This window comes from Mastomys coucha, unplaced genomic scaffold (genome assembly GCF_008632895.1).
Source record: "Mastomys coucha isolate ucsf_1 unplaced genomic scaffold, UCSF_Mcou_1 pScaffold4, whole genome shotgun sequence".
In the NCBI taxonomy this organism is placed as follows: Eukaryota; Metazoa; Chordata; class Mammalia; order Rodentia; family Muridae; genus Mastomys; species Mastomys coucha.
In genome coordinates, this window is record NW_022196910.1 from 43,410,437 (window position 1) to 43,429,135 (window position 18,699).

The 18,699-nt window shown below is 41.3% G+C and overlaps 1 protein-coding gene across 3 annotated transcripts in view; it reads left to right on the plus strand.

The window, feature by feature from the left end:
* The window catches only part of Ptprb (protein tyrosine phosphatase receptor type B), a 111,727-nt gene that overhangs the window by 32,111 nt on the left and 60,917 nt on the right, over positions 1-18,699 (plus strand). For all 3 annotated transcript variants that reach the window (XM_031350440.1, XM_031350441.1, XM_031350442.1), the window contains 5 exons: positions 7,924-8,202; positions 9,111-9,368; positions 11,303-11,566; positions 13,348-13,617; positions 16,408-16,668. In XM_031350440.1, the coding sequence (XP_031206300.1) occupies positions 7,924-8,202; positions 9,111-9,368; positions 11,303-11,566; positions 13,348-13,617; positions 16,408-16,668 (1,332 nt within the window). The remainder of the gene's footprint in view (positions 1-7,923; positions 8,203-9,110; positions 9,369-11,302; positions 11,567-13,347; positions 13,618-16,407; positions 16,669-18,699) is intronic.

An 18,699-nucleotide genomic window follows, 5' to 3' on the forward strand; every position in this document is an offset into this window, starting at 1 on the left:
GTTCTCCTTTTTCCTCTCCTCTCCCCTTTCCTCTCCTCTTCTCTCCCCTCCCCTTCTCTTCTCTTGTTTTCTTCAAAGGACCCTAGTCCTATTAGATCCAACCTACTGACCCCAGTTTAACTTACTCACCCCTTTAAAGGCCACAGCTCTCTCAAATACAACCTCATTGCAGGGTTTCTAGGGTTTGCGGCTTCAACCTACACTTTAAATATAATAAATTATTTCTGAAAACTATCTGTAACTTCTATCATCAAAATGTGTGGCACAAGTTGTCATTTTAAAAAATTCCTGGTTTCTATGTTATGTGAAATGAACATGAACTTAGAAACAATAGAGCCAGGGAATCCAAGTGCATCAAAGCACACTGCAACTTGGGAGCCACTGATATCATTAGCAGTAAGATTTGGGGCCTGTGTCTTCTTATACGTGCTTAATCTGTAAGATTTGGGGCCTGTGTCTTCTTACACGTGCTTAATCTGTAAGATTTGGGGACTGTGTCTTCTTACACGTGCTTAATCTGTAAGATTTGGGGCCTGTGTCTTCTTACACGTGCTTAATCTGTAAGATCTGGGGACTGTGTCTTCTTACACGTGCTTAATCTGTAAGATTTGGGGCCTGTGTCTTCTTACATGTGCTTAATCTGTAAGATTTGGGGACTGAGTCTTCTTACACGTGCTTAATCTGTAAGATTTGGGGCCTGTGTCTTCTTACACGTGCTTAATCTGTAAGATTTGGGGACTGTGTCTTCTTACACGTGCTTAATCTGTAAGATCTGGGGACTGTGTCTTCTTACACATGCTTAATCTGTAAGATTTGGGACTGTGTCTTCTTACACGTGCTTAATCTGTAAGATTTGGGGACTGTGTCTTCTTACATGTGGTTAATCTGTAAGGCCTGAAACTACTTATTATGGCTTACAGGAAGAAAGGTGGGGTTTTGTCTGTTTGGTTGATTCTTTTTTCTTTTTCTTTTCTTTTGTTTTTGGTTTTTATTTTTGTGGCACAAAACCTTCCTTATTTAGTACATGAAAGGGTAAAATATCTGTTATGTTGACTGTATGTTTTTTTTTGTTGTTTTACTTTTTGGGTTTTGCTTGCTTATTTGTTTTTGGTTTTGTGTTTGAGACAAGGTCTCCTTATGTATTCCCAGGCTGGTCTCAAACTCATGACAATTCTCTCGCCTCAGCCTCTCATGAATATACCATTTGAATCTCTCTCATGGAGCCTGGACTGGGCATTCAGAAGGGAGAGTTTGCCTTATGGTTCAGAGATGAATTCTGAAGGCAGAGCGCCTCCACTGTTTACTGGCCAGGATGGGTAAAGAAAGTTGCCTTCTGCCTTGGAGCTATTTGTTAATCTAAAGAGTGGGGTGAAGAATAGTGCTTATTTCATAGGGTTCTTAGGAGACTTGGCTGTCTTCTGTTCTGGTTAAGTCCGGATTTTATTCTCTGCTTTTCAATTTTAACACCAAGATTAACACTAGATAGATCAAGCATCCTAGTCCTAAAGAACCTGAAGTCCTCTAAAATTAGAAATTTCTGAATATTGGCATGATGTCACAAGTGGAAAATTCCACACCATGAAACTCCCTTTTCTGCAGGGTGTTTTTTTTTTCCAAAGTTTATAAAATTACCTTTATGGTATGTGCATAAGATGTAAGGAAACATGTGAATGTTTTATTTAGACTTGGGTTCAGTCCTCAAGATATCTCATTATGTATATGGAAATTTAAAAAAAAAAAAACCTACAAATTTAAGACATGTTTGTTCCAAGCATTTCAACTAAGAATTCATTCTGTGTGGAGTACAACATTAGCAGCAAGACTCACACCAACCACATCCTACAAGGTACCCTTGTGGGCCACGGCTACCCTTAGCGTTTCACCTGCGCGTTGTCTCTTAGACAACTCTGAAGGATATACATTGCTAGTTCAATTTCAGATAAGGGATTGAGAAACAAGGGATATAATCCCTTGCCTATAGTCATCTTTGTTGTAAATGCCAATGTCGGGATGTACCCAAGCCAAAGTACCTTGATAATTCATCTTATTTTACTTATTCCTCTCATGTATGTCTGAGATTCACAGACTGTTGGCCTTGACTAGCACTAAGTGAATATTTAGTGTTTTGTTTGTTGACCTGGAAAATGATATGGTAGTTTGAATTCTTGTTAATGGCATGAATAGCATGCCAATCTGCGCTGAGGTATATGATGAGGCTTATGATTGTTAAAACTGCTCTAACTTCCTTTTAGGTTGTTAATGATTTACGGTGCCTTGTGCCATCCTGAGGTATCGGCACAGTAGCATTATGCATTCTGTATCAGCGTAATGTATTTCAGTATCCTTAAAGGAAGCAAGAAAACCGACGATAGTCAGATAGCAATAGCAGCAAAGGGAACTTTCCTACTGGAAATCTATTCAATGTGCTGAGGATTGGAGGAAATGCCTTTTCTAGGCTGGTTTTTGTTTCCTTCTCATTTTCAAGTACACGTATCAGGAATTATTTGAGATTATGCCCTACCCTCACCTAATTTCCCTGAATAAAAAAAAAAAATCCCTCCAATTGTTTTAGTTGAATCATTGATGTCCATTATATAAAATGCCAAGTAAATATACCTTGCTATCAACCAAGCTTGCTACCCACCCACTTTTAAGTAAGACCGATAGATATCTCAGTTTCTGTAAATCTACCAGAACATGGATGGCATAAAGGTCTCCTGGGATGGAATGAAATCATAAAGAAAGATAAAGTCACAGAGAGGGGAGATAGCCAGAGTCTGGACAGCCTTGAGTGCCTGTCAGGAAACTAGGGCTTTGGTCTTCAGTGGGTGCTAATGAAGTTCTTTCAGCTTCAAGGTGGGGAAGGCTAGTAGATAGGAGAGGCCCACCTGGAGTAAACTGACAATAGTAAAGACATGAAATAGGGACAAGACTTAAACATCTCTTGAGTAATCTAGCACAAAGTGACAGGACCTCAGGGACACACAGTAAATCTAGAGGGTAAAGGAACGGGCAAGGAAAATACTTGAAAACTCAATAGGAAGACTCCCTTGAGAAGTCAGCATCCACCCCAGGGCATGACTCGGGCTGTTGTCTTAGATTTGTCTCTTTCCCACATTCTTAAAGCCCGTGCTTAACTTTGTTTTACAACCACTTCTTCCTCCTCTTCCTCCTCTTCCTCTTCTTCCTCTTCCTCTTCCTCCTCTTCCTTTTCTTCCTCTTCTTCTTCCTCTTCTTCCTCTTCCTATTCTTCCTCCTCTTCCTCTTCTTCCTCTTCCTCTTCTTCCTCCTCTTCCTCTTCCTCCTCTTCCTCTTCTTCCTCTTCCTCTTCTTCCTCTTCTTCCTCTTCTTCCTCCTCTTCCTCCTCCTCCTCTTCTTCATTTATTTACTTATTTATTTAACATATATAAGTACCCTGTCATTCACTTCAGACACATCAGAAGAGGGCATCAGATCCCATTACAGATGGTTATGAGCCACCATGTGATTGCTGGGAATTGAACTCAGGATCTCTGGAAGAGCAGTCAATGCTCTTCACCTCTGAGCTGTCTCTCCAGCCCCTGCAACCACTTCTTAATCAACTCCAACTTAGTTTCATAAGATAATAGATAAATCAATAGTTCAAGAAAGCTTCTGCACGCCTAGTTAGTAGACATGAGTGTCATCCCTGCCGCTGCTTGGTTTGAATATGCTCTCTACCAAGGAGTTCTATAAACGCATGTACCTGTCACTCCCATGGATATGTGGCTCTGTTGTGGACACCCTGAATATGCCATGCAGGGCAGCATTTCACAGTCTGGGAGGAGAACTCAGGCTGCTCCTGGGTGTCAGACACTTGGTTGCACCTCCTAGTACCTGCATGGGCTGTTTCTCAGCTTCTCTTCCAACTGAGGGTATTCACTGTAAACGTGGCATCCTGTACATCCGATGTGGGCACCAATGCACAGGTTGGCTGCACTTCTCTTGGTTTAAATTTATTTCTAAAATAAACTCAACCATTTCATATTTGAAGCCTTGGAATCCATGCATCAATAAACATGGATGTTTTTAGTAACCTCACTGCTAAAAATTATAAGAATTAAATATTACTTGCATTAGAACTATAACTTTCTTCTTTCTGAGTGACTTTTTTTTTTTTTAAGGAAAACATAATTCATTTTGACTTAGAAACTTTGCCAAGCTTTGTCTTTCCTTTTGAGAACAGAAAACTTGGCTTGGCAGTTATATAACTGAATTGTCAAATGTTAAACTCTGCCCCCTTCCCCACTACATACATACATACCTATGGAATTTGGAGCTAGGAGATGGCTCAGTGGATTAAGTGCTTTTCATGCACATACAAAGGCTTGATCTGGAATCCCCAGAATCCACACATACATAGGCATGGTGACACGCTTAGTGCTCCCAGGGCCAGAAAGGAAACAGAGAAAGTATTATGCCAGGTCGCTCATGAGCCAATCAGCCTGGGGAACCCAGTGACAAGGTTAACAAGGTGGAATACAAGACCCAAGGTTGCAATCAATGTAATCTCCACATACATGCCACAGTACAGCTGTGCACTAGCTCTCACACACACACTAACATGCACACACATACGCACATATCATACACACTGACCCAGGCCAAAGAAGCTTGTAACCCACAAGGAAACATCTGATTCATAATCGAAATGTTTCTCATACCATGGTATTCTACAATCCCGAGCTTCTAGAGCATGCAGAGTAGCGTGGATCACTGCCAGCACCCGGCTTTATCACAGTTTAAATGGGGTTTTAAGTGTTTGTTTCCAGGGCCGGTTCTCGCAGCCCAGGCACTTCCCAGTTACATTGTTTCTTTGTTCTGCCGGATGTACAAAGGATTGACTGTTTTGTTTTCTGGCTCAGAGAGATTAGATAAAGTCTGCGTTTCTGAAGTTCAACCTCTAGGCACGCAACCTTAAAATCCATTTTTTATGACTCCTATTTTGCAGATTCTGTATATTTAGATTATACTGGTCATAGCATTTTCTTTAACCTTTCTCTGGCTTGGGAGTAGACATAAATGGCAAGACTTGTCTCTGTGGAGCTAGTACTGGGTGAAATTATCACTTTTACCCTTGTCCTTAAAATGCTGCTTCAGCAAAAATGTTCCCACTTGGTCCCACCATGTTGTTTTGGAGGCTCGCTGGCCATTTGAAGCTCACGATGGTGATTACCTTATTCTTGCCAGGTTACTAAAAATCTTTCTGTGAGGAGAAATTACCTCCTTTCCTTTTAATATGGCATCTGTTGTATAGGATAAAAAATTTAAATAACACTCTCATCACTAGACGAGACTAACTAGATGAGATGAAAACTCTAGCTTTCGGAAACAAACAAACCTATGAATAAAACTCATCTTGGGAAGTTTTTATTTGAGCTTAAGAGTCAGAAAAATTATATCCAATATTTTACCAAGACTTTTTCTTATAACAAAAGCCATTGAAGATATTATCAGTTTAGTTTGCAAAAAAAAATTTATTTTATTTTTGCCTCCTTGTTATCAGTGATTCAGAAGAAAATGTTTATTTCTTTGATAAATGAAACAGAAATAAGATTTTGTACTGAGTGCCCACTGCATGCTAGGTAAAATCTCCTCTATATATGGTTTTCTCACAAAACTCCTTGGAACTCTGGTATGGTTTTTTGTTTTTGTTTTTGTTTTTGTTTTTTTGAGACACGGTTTCTCTGTGTAGCCCTGGCTGTCCTGGAACTCACTCTGTAGACCAGGCTGGCTTTGAACTCAGAAATCTGCCTGCCTCTGTCTCCCAAGTGCTGGGATTAAAGGCATGCGCCACCACTGCCTGACAGGTATTTTTTACTATTATCATTATTTATGTATTTCTTTCTTTACTTACTTATTTATTTATTATTAAACTCCAGACAAGTAGGGAGATAGAAGCTTTGATGGAGTGCCACTCACTCAGAATGTCACATAAGTGGAATGCCATGGAACTAAGATTTCAACATAGCTCTTTCCAGTTCCAAAATCAGTGCTCTCTAAGACTCTGTGTCACTGATTCTGTGGCAGATAAATCAATCCGTAATAGGAAGGTAATCACAGCTAACTTCTAGCATTACATACAGATTGCTCAAGTAGGGAACCAAGTCATAGACCCAAAGTCATGGAGTGTTCAGGCATAGAACCTTCGTGTGAATGAATACAAGGTGAAGCACCATGTGAGCTGTGCTTGTCTTAGAAGCTCACCTGTGTTCTGGGCTCTCTCTCTCTCTTTCCCTCTCTTTCTCTCTCTCTGTCTCTCTCTGTCTCTCTGTCTTTCTCTCTGTGTCTCTCTCTCTAGCTCTCCCTCTCTTTCCCTCTCTCTTTTCCTCTCTCTCTCTCTCTCTCTCTCTCTCTCTCTCTCTCTCTCTCTTTTTGAGACAGGGTTTCTCTGTGTAGCCTTGGCTGTCCTGGAACTCACTCTGTAGACCAGGCTGGCCTCGAACTCAGAAATCAGAGGCCTGCCTCTGCCTTCCAAGTGCTGGGATTAAAGGTGTGCACCACCACCACCCAGCTCTCTCTGTCTCTCAGACATTGCCTTGGTTTATTTGTTGGCTATTCTTTGTATTTTTAACAATTATTAACATACTAATGGCATGTTTAATTTTTGCAGAATGATGAGCTCACATAAATAACAGCATGAAACAAAGGCATTGGATCTCACAGGCTGTATTCTACATAGGATGTCTTATCCACCCATAGACAGTCTTAAAAACTGTCTGCCCACAAACGCCATTTAAATATAGAATAAGGTTAACTTACTTGTTTGGAGATGTGTTCATTGTGGACAGGCATCTTCTTCACATTGTGCTTTTACTATAAGGTCTATAAATCTTGGTATCATGAACAAAACTCAATCCATAGGGAGGTGGCCAAAGCTGAGAGGTCTGTATAGCTGTGCCACTCAAACAAATGGCCTGATTTATAAATTGCTCTCCAATATCTTCTTCTGACATGTGGAGCCAAACTATGCAGTATTGCAAAACTTTTCTCCAGGAGATGTTTCTCAGTGGTTCTGCTCCCTGCATGTGAAGTAGGGACAGCCTAACTTCTCACATATTCCACTCCCCACTATACCTAAAGAATAGCTCTTCATGAAATCCTGGTGACCTTTAACCTAGTCCCCAACCCCAGGATACCCTCTTCATCCTGACTCACGTTCAGTGGTGAAGAGTCAGCAGGGGCTGAGCAGTGCTCCCCCAACTGTTCCTGACTAAGAGAACTGACATGAAATTAATTGTTAGGTGTAAAACCCTGTGGATTCCACCAGCTCTGGCAACTCCAGCATGCTCCCGAACTAAGATTTTAAAAGCATGGGGATATTGGTAACCCCAGCTGTTGGGAGCATGAATATTGGTAAGCAAATCTATCTTAGGATCAATATTAAATCTGTGTCTTACATGATTACCTAATAGCTAAAATCTACCCAAACACATGTATGTAAATGGCACCTAGAATGTACAACCTAGGAAAAAGCTGAGTACAAATTCCAGACTCCTAGTATCTCCTAATAGTTTGTATTTTCTGGTTGGATCTTCAGTATTGAACCAAGCACATGCTGGATGTTTGTCAGTGTCTCAACATGTGCTGAACTTGCAAGTTGGAGAAGACATAGCCTTGACTGAATTTTCAAAGTCAGAGACCTACCTTAACAAAAAGGCCTTCTCAGAAATAGGTCTCATCCCTAATAGGTCAGGGAAGTGTGTCTTTGCAAAATGAGGCAGAGGTTTGTAAGTACAGTATTACACCAATGATCCCCATCTCACCCCCATCCCCCCACCCCCATCCCCCAACAGGAGGATCTTCACAATTTTAAGGAACCTGAAAGGTGGGGTGGGGGCTGCAGCAGCATCAGCAGCTATTTTCAAAGCACTCAGGCTGCCTTCTCTTTGATGCCTTTTGCAGATCCCTTGCCTCCTGCCAGGTTTGAAGTCAACCCTGAGAGGACCACATCAACCACCCTGCAGGTCCGGTGGACTCCCTCTTCTGGAAAAGTCAGCCAGTATGAGGTACAATTATTTGATCATAACAATCAAAAGATACAAGAAGCCCAAGTTCAAGAAAGTACCCCATGGAGTCAATACACTTTTCTGAACCTCACTGCTGGCAGCAGTTACAAAATTGCCATCACAGCTGTTTCGGGAGAAAAGCGCTCCTTTCTCATGTATACCAATGGATCTACAGGTAAGACTGGTGCTGTCTGTGATTAACAGTCAGCAGTAGCTTTTTGGTTTTTCTTCTTTTTATGGTATTGGGGATGAAACCTCAGAGATCCCTTCATGCTAGGCAAATACTTCCCAGCCTTCTCTGGCACCTTCAAAATTATATGTTATTCAAAAAAAAAATGCCACCCATCATAAATAAGTAAAGTAAATGATATGTTAAGAAGAGGTTTAATAGAGAGAGGACTGGACTGGCATGGAGTGTGTGAATGTGCCACTATACTGCTAGGTGATTCTGAACAAGTCACAAGATTTCTCTGAAAGTGGAATTTTCTCTAATTTAAAATAGATACTCCCTATGGGTCTGTCTAGTTCAAATCCAGGAAAACGAGATTTTTCTTTCCCAAATTTGCATCATAGAACTTATTTATATTCAGCCCTTTGTATATTCTCGTAATATCAAGTTATGATGTCTTCTAAATGCCCCTGGGTTTAAAATATGTTTTTTGCTTCTTGGCTATGCTGGAAAATAATTCATTTGGTATCCCTGTATGTCATATCCCTCCCAGGAAGTGCATGACTCCCCTGTCCATTTCTATCTCTTTCCATCTTCATCTCCCAGAGTTTGTTACTTTGTCTCTTCTATTTATTATTTCTTGTCATGCAGCACTACACTGCACAGGCAACGCCTGTCTTTATCAGTATAAAACAGGGGAGATAGAACAGGCAATGTACGATGATGTCCCTTTATCCCATAAAGCCTGTGGACTTTATACAGATGGTTAACAAAGGTCTCAGTGAACTGTCAAGGGCCCATTACTGAGTACTGCTATGATACAAATTAAACTATTCAGAAGAGTATAAATAAATACGTAAATTAAAGAACTATCCCTTGAATGACCTTGTGGCCGTGTGTTTTTGTCCCACTAGTGCCATCTCCAGTGAAAGACCTTGGCATTTACCCCCATCCTAATTCTCTCCTAATTTCCTGGTCTCATGGTTCTGGGAATGTGGAACAATACAGGCTGGTGCTAATGGATAAAGTGACTGTTGTTCAAGACACAAATGTGGACAAGCATGATACTTCTTATGCTCTTCATGGGCTGACCCCTGGCCACCTCTACAACCTCACTATTATCACCTTGGCCTCAGGACTACAAAACTCCAAGTGGAAACTGGTGAGGACCGGTAAGTTCCTCCTCTTTGCTAAGCAAGAGCAAAGTTCAAATTGAGTTTAAATCTGGTTTGCTATTTGGATAACGGTACTGCAGGACAAACTGAAATTCATGTGAGTTATAGAAAGACTTTAACATATATCCACCTCCATGAAGAAAAATTAATCTCTTTTATTCTAAAGTTGAAACTAGCCCTTGGCAACATTCCGAAGCAAAGTTGCTGATGTGGTTCAAACTTTTCCATTTAATACACACCTAATGCTCGTTTCCTCTGGCTCTTAAGTAAGCATCTGCTATCTTTGTGAGCACCCAGAGTGAGTTTGAAGTGCTTTTCTTAGAGCTGTATGGAGACATGTTCTTGTATGACAGTCATTTCTAAAACTCTCTACCCAAGAAAACATGACATGAGACCCAGTTGCTCAGCTTAACCTAAACTGAAAAAAAAATTGGGACTACTTATTAATGATTGCTCATTCACTGATTCATCCAGCCAATTCTTTCTGAGTGTCAGGTATATGTCAAGGTTAGTACCAATCAAGATAGACAAGGTCAGAGCCCTTGTAGAACTTATGTTCAAATGCTCCTAATTTATAGACTATGTTGATAAACGTCTCTTTGTGAATTATCTAATTTTATAGTAAACTATAAAGTAGGTGATGCCTTTGAAATTGTTCCAGTGGGGATAGGATCTGGGACCATAGGAGACTGAAGAGAGAGAGACTGGAAACTGCTTCATATGCATATATTTTTTGTTACACACTTCAAAAATACGTAGATGTTCCTAAGAAAAATACACAAGATATCTTAAGAACTGTTTGTGAATATCATGAGAAAATAAAACCAGGTGCACACCTATAATCCCAGCACTCAGGAAGCTGAGGCAGGAGGATCACAATTTTGATGATAGACCTTATTATATAGCAAGTTCTATGCCATCTTGGATGAGAGACAGACAGAGACAGAGACAGAGGTAGGCAGAGAAACAAAGACAGACACAGAGACACAAAAAAGAGATTCAGAGAGAGAGAGAGAGAGAGTGAGAAAGAGAGAGAGAGAACAAATTCCTCTTCTGAGCATACTGTACAAACTCACTATGCTATATACTCAGTCTTCTAGTGAGACAGTATTAATTTGTATTACACCATCAGGCATAGTTACAGCATGTGTAAGAGGGAGGAAAAATATTCATCAAACTTTATCTCTTCTCATTACTTTTCCTTTGATGAACAAGTAACACAGCTCTTTAACTTTATCATGACTTCATATAAAAAGTATTTCAATGGGTTAGAGAGATGGCTCAGCTGCTAAGAATGCTTACTGTTCTTCCAGAGTAGCTGCTAGCACCCTCACTGGGCAACTCACACTTGTCTGTAACTCCAGCTCCTGTAACCAATGTCCTCTTCTAACATCTGTGTGTACACACTTGCACACATGTGACACACACTCACACATGTAGACACACACATGCATAATCTTTTAAAAAGTATTTGAGCATGCAAATTTGTACAACTACCAACTAATCAACCTATTTAGTGTATATTTATTTACATAAATAAACGTGCAAGCACACTCACAAAGAAATTAAGTAAGTGGCAGACCTCATTGTAACTTCTGTCTAAAGAATCCCAGAGCTGTAAAGGAATACGGACAATCTTCTGTTCAAACTTCATTTGCTTGTAAGCAATCAAGCCCAGCGAGAGACTGAGAGAACTACCCAGTGTCCTGTGGGCAGCCCTTACGTCCCACCAGAATCCAGGCTCCAGACTACCAGATAGCTCTCTTACGATGGCACAGTCTTTCTTGGATTTCCAGTAATATATTGTCTCTCATGTGATTTTCTCCTGATCAAAGACTATGTCCCGTAGACACTAAAGTTTAGGTTAAAACGAGGCCATATGAAGGGAAGAGATGAGGAGTAAATTCTCTTTTCCATTCTTTACTAATTAGCTCCTATGGAAGTCTCAAATCTGAAGGTGACAAATGACGACAGTTTGACCTCTCTAAATGTGAAGTGGCAGAAACCTCTTGGGGATGTAGATTCCTACAGGATTACCCTGTCTCACCAAGGAACCATCAAGGAATCCAAAATATTAGCACCTCATGTTACTGAAACTCAGTTTAAGGACTTAGTCCCTGGACGGCTTTACCAAGTTACCATCAGCTGTGTCTCTGGTGAACTCTCTGCTGAGAAGTCGGCAATGGGCAGAACAGGTGAGTCAGCCTCTGGGATAGTCTCTGGTTGCCTCAATCATTCTTAGATATAGCTCAGAATAGAGCAAAGTAATGTAGAAAGAGACTTCTTTTCCTACCTAAGAAGTAGGGTTTATATGACCAAAAATGCCCATGGAATGGAACCCCACACAGAATAAAACAGAGGCTTTAATTGCATACATTGTATCATTTAAGCAAATGTGCTTGGGTTCCTGTGCAATCTGCAGGTTGTTCTCTGCTTTCTCACACCCCATCACCTAAGTATCACAACTCCACTATCACCAGTGCCGATAAAGAAAACATTACTGGTTCATTCTTATAATAAGGCCGACTTATTGTCTCATGGTATTTCCCATAAATAGTTTTATTCATATATATTAATGAACATTTATCTCTTTCTTTATTTGAATAAATTGCTGTATTATTGCACCTTGTTAAAGTGGCTATGATGTACTTTGCTTTTAAGGTAAGGTTCTGCAAAGTATACCCTGTGGCCAAGCCTACTTGGTGGCTTGGTTTTGTACTTCTAAAACTAAAATATAATCTTTCAGGGGTCATTTATGTAGTTCAGTAAAGGATTATTTGCTGACTTTTGCTTAGTAGATGCTACATTTTAATCAAAGACGTAGCATACACACACAGAGAGAGAATAGTATCCTTCAAAAAACACCAATGGCATTGGTAATTTCATGTGTTGGGCCCCGTGCAAACACTTTAAGCCTCTTTCATGTATTTCTTGCCAGAAAACTGTAAGCCAAGAGCTATGCTGTTAGCATAGACATTGTGCAGATAAAATGGAATAATTAAATAACTTATTCATAGCCACCTAGTCAGGAAAGTACTGGAACTTGAATTTAAAGGAGGTGGTTCAGTTTGAGTCCAGTCTCAGTGACTCAAGTAAGAGATCTCAAGTAAGAGTGATATGGTCAAAAGGGACAAAGGGCAATATTCCCTTCCAGAAGATCAGTAGAAGCTTAGTGACAATGGCCTTGCAGGGGAACCTAGACAGAGTGAACTTCCTGGAAAATGGAATGGGAAAGCAAGTGTCTGTGAGGGTGAATGGTGGGAACGGAGGCTCAGAGGTGGAAGAGCTCAGGAGAAGACGGCTCAGCTCAGCTCGGCAGCACGTACTCCTGAGCACACTGAAAGGGAAGAAGAAGGTGGGGCGGTGGCTATAGAGAGGCGTCAAGGGGGCTATCTAGGAGGGGAGCAGGTCTGAACTTGAAGAGACTCAGATGTAAGCCAAGCACCTGGGTTTTGTTTGGTCGGGTTTTTTGAAGAGACTCTGAGTGTGTGTACTCAAAACATGCCCAAAGCCATATGCATGAAGTTTGTTCTTTCCAGTTGGAGTTAAAAAAATAAATGAGGAAGTCTCAGGACCACAACATGCAGTATCTTTTTAAAATGATATCACATTTGTTACTGTCACCATCATGAGATACAATGTCGTAATGATCTCCAGGGCTGGCAGACAAACAGGGGAAAGCAGCAGTCACAACAACGCTATGAACAGTGTGGCAAGAGACTGCACAACTGTCCCATTTTGGAATGATTTTCACGTATCTTCAAAATTAGGGAGTGGAGAGGGAGGGAAAGGGGAAAGGAGAGAGAAAGGGAGAAAGAAAGAACTCACCTGATGTACACAGGTATCCCGAGGCAATACAAATGTGTTCAATAGGAAACATTGTGTTCTCTATATCGCTTCCCATAACAAAGCAAATGAGTATCTTAATTTTCTGTTTTGGTTTGTTTTCATTACTTCTCTGCATGCCCTTATTTAGTTCCAGAAAAAGTGAGGAATCTGGTTTCCTACAACGAGATTTGGATGAAGTCCTTCGCAGTGAACTGGACGCCCCCTGCTGGAGACTGGGAGCACTACCGTATCCTGCTCTTCAATGACTCCGTGGTGCTCCTCAACACCACTGTGGGAAAGGAAGAGACACACTATGCCCTGGATGGCTTGGAGCTCATACCGGGAAGACAGTATGAGGTAGAAGTCATTGTGGAGAGCGGAAATCTGCGGAGTTCCAAGCGCTGCCAAGGCAGGACAGGTAAAACAAACGCAAATGTAACTCATTCCCAGCTTCATAGAACCACAGATGTATTATTTCTGTACTCCCTAAAGGTGAGCTATTATAAGGCTAACAGAGCTGCAAACATTTAATTTCCTCAGTTTTTTGAACATCAAACACCCTTTCCACTGGTGACTATCATTTCATAAAAGAAAAGACATTTCAAAGATTTATTTTTATGCCAGGTGATGGTGACTCACAGCTTTTTAATCCCAGGCAAGGAAGGCAGAGGCAGGCAGATGTCTGATTTCGAGGGCAGCCTAGTCTACAGCGTGAGTTTCGGGACAGCAGGGCTACACAGAGAAGCTCATGTCTCAAAAAAGCCTAAATATAAAAATTTTAAACTTTGTGTTGAGGGCGGCGGTGGCGGCGGGGGTTGGATGGGGCAGTAATATGCGCCGAAATCCAGCAGAGGGCAGAGGATCCCAAGAGAGCTGAGATTACAGGCACTTGTGAGCTGCTCAACCTGGTTTGGGGAACTGAACCCAGGTCCTATACCAGAGCATCAAGCACTCGTCCATAACCACTGAGCTATCTCTTCAGCCCCAAGGAAAGACATTTTAGATGCCACAACAACAGAAAAGATACAATCTGAGAATAAAAACCAACCTTTCAAAGAGTGCTGGTAATGAAGTTACCATTACCTTGACCTAATACTGACTAACTTGAGGATCTCAGGACCGGGTAGGGTGATTGACGTCCTGTTTGAATGACAGGAAAGGGCTGGTTATGATACATGGATCCTGATCATTCTGCTGCCCCCATTATGTTGCAATTTCTTTAGCAAATCACAAACACCGGAACCTGTTTTCTCTGCTTTCAAGTATGACAGCTATCTTCCAGCGTTTCTAGAATGATCACTGGGATGCAGAATAGACCACACTTAAAGTGAAATCCATCTCCCCTAGTCCTGCCTGATAAAGAAATGACTTCAGTGATTCAATGTTCTTGTGAGAATGCCAAAGAGGATGGCTGTGATAGCCCCTTAACGTACAGAGGATGGCTGTGATAGCCCCTTAACGTACCACCTGCACATCTCAGTGATCTTTTCCTCCAGTACTAATGTCATGGGGCTGATGGTCAAAGTCCTAGCCAGCTTAAGGCAACGCACTCTTAGGACTCACAATGCCCGTGTCTTTCTCGTCCCCTAGTATTTTGCCAGTCACTTCAAACAACCTGGAAATGTAAACTAAATGAACAGCCAGGTCTACCCTGTGGTGGTTTGAGTATGCCTAGCCCAGGGAGTGGCACTATTTGGGAGGGTGTGGCCTTGTTGGAGTGGGTGTGGTCTTGTTGGAGTGGGTGTGGTCTTGTTGGAGTGGGTGTGTCACTGTGGGAGTGGAATTTAAGACCCTCATCCTAGCTGCCTTGAAGTCTGCTATGAGCGTTCAAATGAAGTTGTCTCCTGCACCATGCTTGCCTAGACACTGCTATGCGCCCACCTGATGATAACAGACTGAACCTCTGAACCTGTAAGCCAGCCCTAATTACATGTTGTCCTCATAGGAGTTGCTGTGGTCCTGGTGCCTATTCACAGCAATAAAACCCTAACAAGACACCTCCTCCCCCACTCCGCCTCCAACTTTGAATTTTATTTATTTCATGCTGAATTTGCTTTCAGATTATATTTTTTCCTTAGGTTTCCTTTGTGCAACTTCATCTTCTAGCTTAGCAACAATTGTTCCTTTTCAATAAGGTTCATATCCACACTACTGGAGGGGTCAGAAAGCCAACTTTGAGCCCTGCACATGTAGCAGGGCATTGAAAGTGCTTTGCTCACCCCAGAGCCTACAGCCCTAACTGTCTCTCAGCCTGCATTTTAAAGCCTGAGCAAAGCAATTCTACACTCTTTGGTGGCCACTGACCCAGTGCCCAGCCCCACATACAACCTACCAGGGCTCACACTGCTTCTTTAGAAATGACATCTTTCAGATTCTTGGTGACATTTTTCAGGAACACAGGCATTTAATGGCCTGGAAGATTTTGCAGGTGTACTTTGAGTGAATGCAAAAAATATATATATATTAGAATACCTTGATTTGTGTATTTTTTTTCCCTAGATTTTCTGGTTCATTAGAGTAGCAAACCATGTTCACAGACCACGTGGGGGTCATTTTAGAACCACACTGGCAGATGATGTATAACGTAGATTGAGGTAGACCTTGATACAAGTTATCATTGTTTTTTTTTACATTGATGAACTATTTAGTGATCCATTACCACAAAACTACAGGAAATCTCAAATCAAATTGTAATTTTCAATACAACCGACTCTTTTATAATATGGCTTCCCATTGTTTTGTAGGGGTCAATATTTTGCTGTTAACGATGTCATAATGATAACATCTTTTAAAGAAGAGAATGAAATTGAGATTCTTTTAAGATAAAAGCTGCCCTTTCTAAAACTGTAATTATTGCTCTCCAGTTGTCTCCTCTTCGTGGCACAGCAGGGTCCCCTCAGAAATAAACAGAGAAGCACTTGGTCTTTCTAAGGTTTGAGAGCAATAAATACTTCTCACTCCACTCGAATACTCAAGCATAGTCTATTCATTTTAGTTTTGTGGGTCACAGAACTTTTTAAAAGTATTTTCAAGACAATGATCCACAAGAAGAGAGGAACTCTTTGGGCTAGAGACATGGCTGGGCAGTTAAGAGCACTCCCAACTCCTGTAGAGCCCAGAACTGATGGCTAAGAGTAGCTCTCTAAAAACTACTAATGGTTGTGACTGAACCAGTGACCCCAAGTCTCCATTGATTTTTTTTCCTCAGTACCCCTGGCTGTCCTCCAGCTTCGAATCAAACACGCTAATGAAACTTCACTGGGCATCACGTGGCGCGCCCCTCTAGGCGAATGGGAGAAATACATCATTTCACTGATGGACAGAGAGCTCTTGGTCATCCACAAGTCACTCTCCAAAGATGCCAAAGAATTCACTTTTACAGACCTGGTGCCTGGACGGAATTACAAGGCAACCATCACTAGCATGAGTGGAGATTTAAAACAGTCATCTTCTATCAAAGGAAGAACAGGTAATGGCATTCACAAATTTTACATTTCACAATGGTCTATCCACAGAAATCTGCAAATATCCGTTAAGTGCCTGCCAAGCCTACTATGTACTCGGCAGGACATTACGAACCTTTCTATTGCATTTCCTATGTTACCAAGTTTCTTCTTTTGCTTAGGTGTGTTTTACTTATCAAAATATATTAGAGGGTAACCTTGATATGAAGTTCTAGCTGTAAAATAGAACAAAGAGGTGGGACACTATTGAGAACAGGAAATGTGATAGAAAGTATTATCTTTAATTATTAAAACAGCAGCAATTTTTTTCCCCTGAGACAGGGTTTCTCTGTACAGCCCTGGCTGTCCTGGAACTCACTCTGTAGACCAGGCTGGCCTCGAACTCAGAAATCCACCTGCCTCTGCCCCCTAAGTGCTGGGATTAAAGGGTGTGCCACACCACCACCAGCAGCAGCAGCAGGATATTCTATATTGATCCTAATTTCTAAAGGAAAAGGGGATTCTGACATCACCAGGGGAGGGAGAAGTGCTGTCATTCAGTGAGGGATGTGGGACCTATATACAATGAGAAAATTGGCTTTTGAAAGGAGAATTGATAATTTAACATCAGAGGCAGCAGAGGATGGGGGATGGGGTAGGGAGCAGGAAGCGTGTGAGTGCCAATGCCAGCAGGTAGACGGGTGCTAGGCTGAGCCCTGCTCTTAGAATTGCTGCCCATTTCTCACTGATTTAAGAAGCCACATCCTCATCAAGTCCGGCATTAGCAATGTATAAGCTCTGGATAGCCTGGATTGTCTTTCTCTCCTTCTTCAACTTTTTAAAATATGTATGAGTGGTTGTCTGCATGTATGTACTCAGACTATTATGAGTGTGCCTGGTGCCCCTGGTGTCAAGAAGAGAATGTCCTGTCCCCAGGACTAGAGTTACGAAAGAGTTGTGAGCCACCATATGGATGCTAGGAAATAAACCCAGGTCCTGTGGTAAAGCAGCTAGTGTTCTGAACTGCTGAGCCATCTCTCCAGCCCTTTCATTTCTCCTTGTGAATTCTGCCTCCCCAAACTATGGTTTTGTGAAATCATTCGCTCTTTGGCTTTTCTTCCAACTTACTACCTGTTTGTCCTTCATCCTTGAATTTCAGAAGCCTCACCTCAGAGGATTCTCATTCATCTGGAAGGACGTTCTTTAAATTCTTTATTGAAAAAGTCCTAGGGACAAACTCTCTCCACTTTTGCTTTTATTTCTGGGTATATCTTTTTGTAGCTCTCCTTTTGGCAAAACAGTTTCCTATGTTTTTGTCTTGTGCTGAAAGTTAGTTCTATCAGGACACTGGGAATATTTTTTTTCTAACTTCTCTAGCACTTACCTTCTCTGTTACAAAGCAGGCTTTGTAACAGTAATTCTTGTAAGTGTAATTCTTTGCAAGTGTAATTCTTGCTTTCCTGTGAGAAGCCTGCTTAATGAGGCTGCTCTAAGCACCCCTTCCCCAATTCTGCTGTTTCACAGGGACAGTCTAGGTACAGAAATCCTTTTGCTCATTTACCTGAGATTTCTCTGGATGCCTGTTCTTTCAGATTAGTGCCTTTTCTCAACCCTGCACATTTTCACCCAGTAACTCTCCAGTGTGGCCTCTTGACTCTCTCCCATTCCCATTTGTAACAGACACAATTCTGAGTATTTGTTTCTTGGTCTCCAATCTGCTTGATATCTTCAGCTGTTTCAGCTCATCAATTCAGTTCTGTCTCAGCTATTAAAATCTCTTATACTTTTCGCTTTCAAATAGTCTCTGGTTTTTTCTCCCAAGTCTGTGTATGTTCGTTTGTTCTTGGTTAAGTGTATAAACACACATATGTTCACCAGCACATACACACACTCACACACTTACAGACACACACTCACACACACACACACAGGTTGAGCAAGTCACATACTTACACACACTTACACACACACACTTATACACACACACACACATACACACACACAGGTTGAACAAGAGTTCCATGACTGAGATATATATATATATATATATATATATA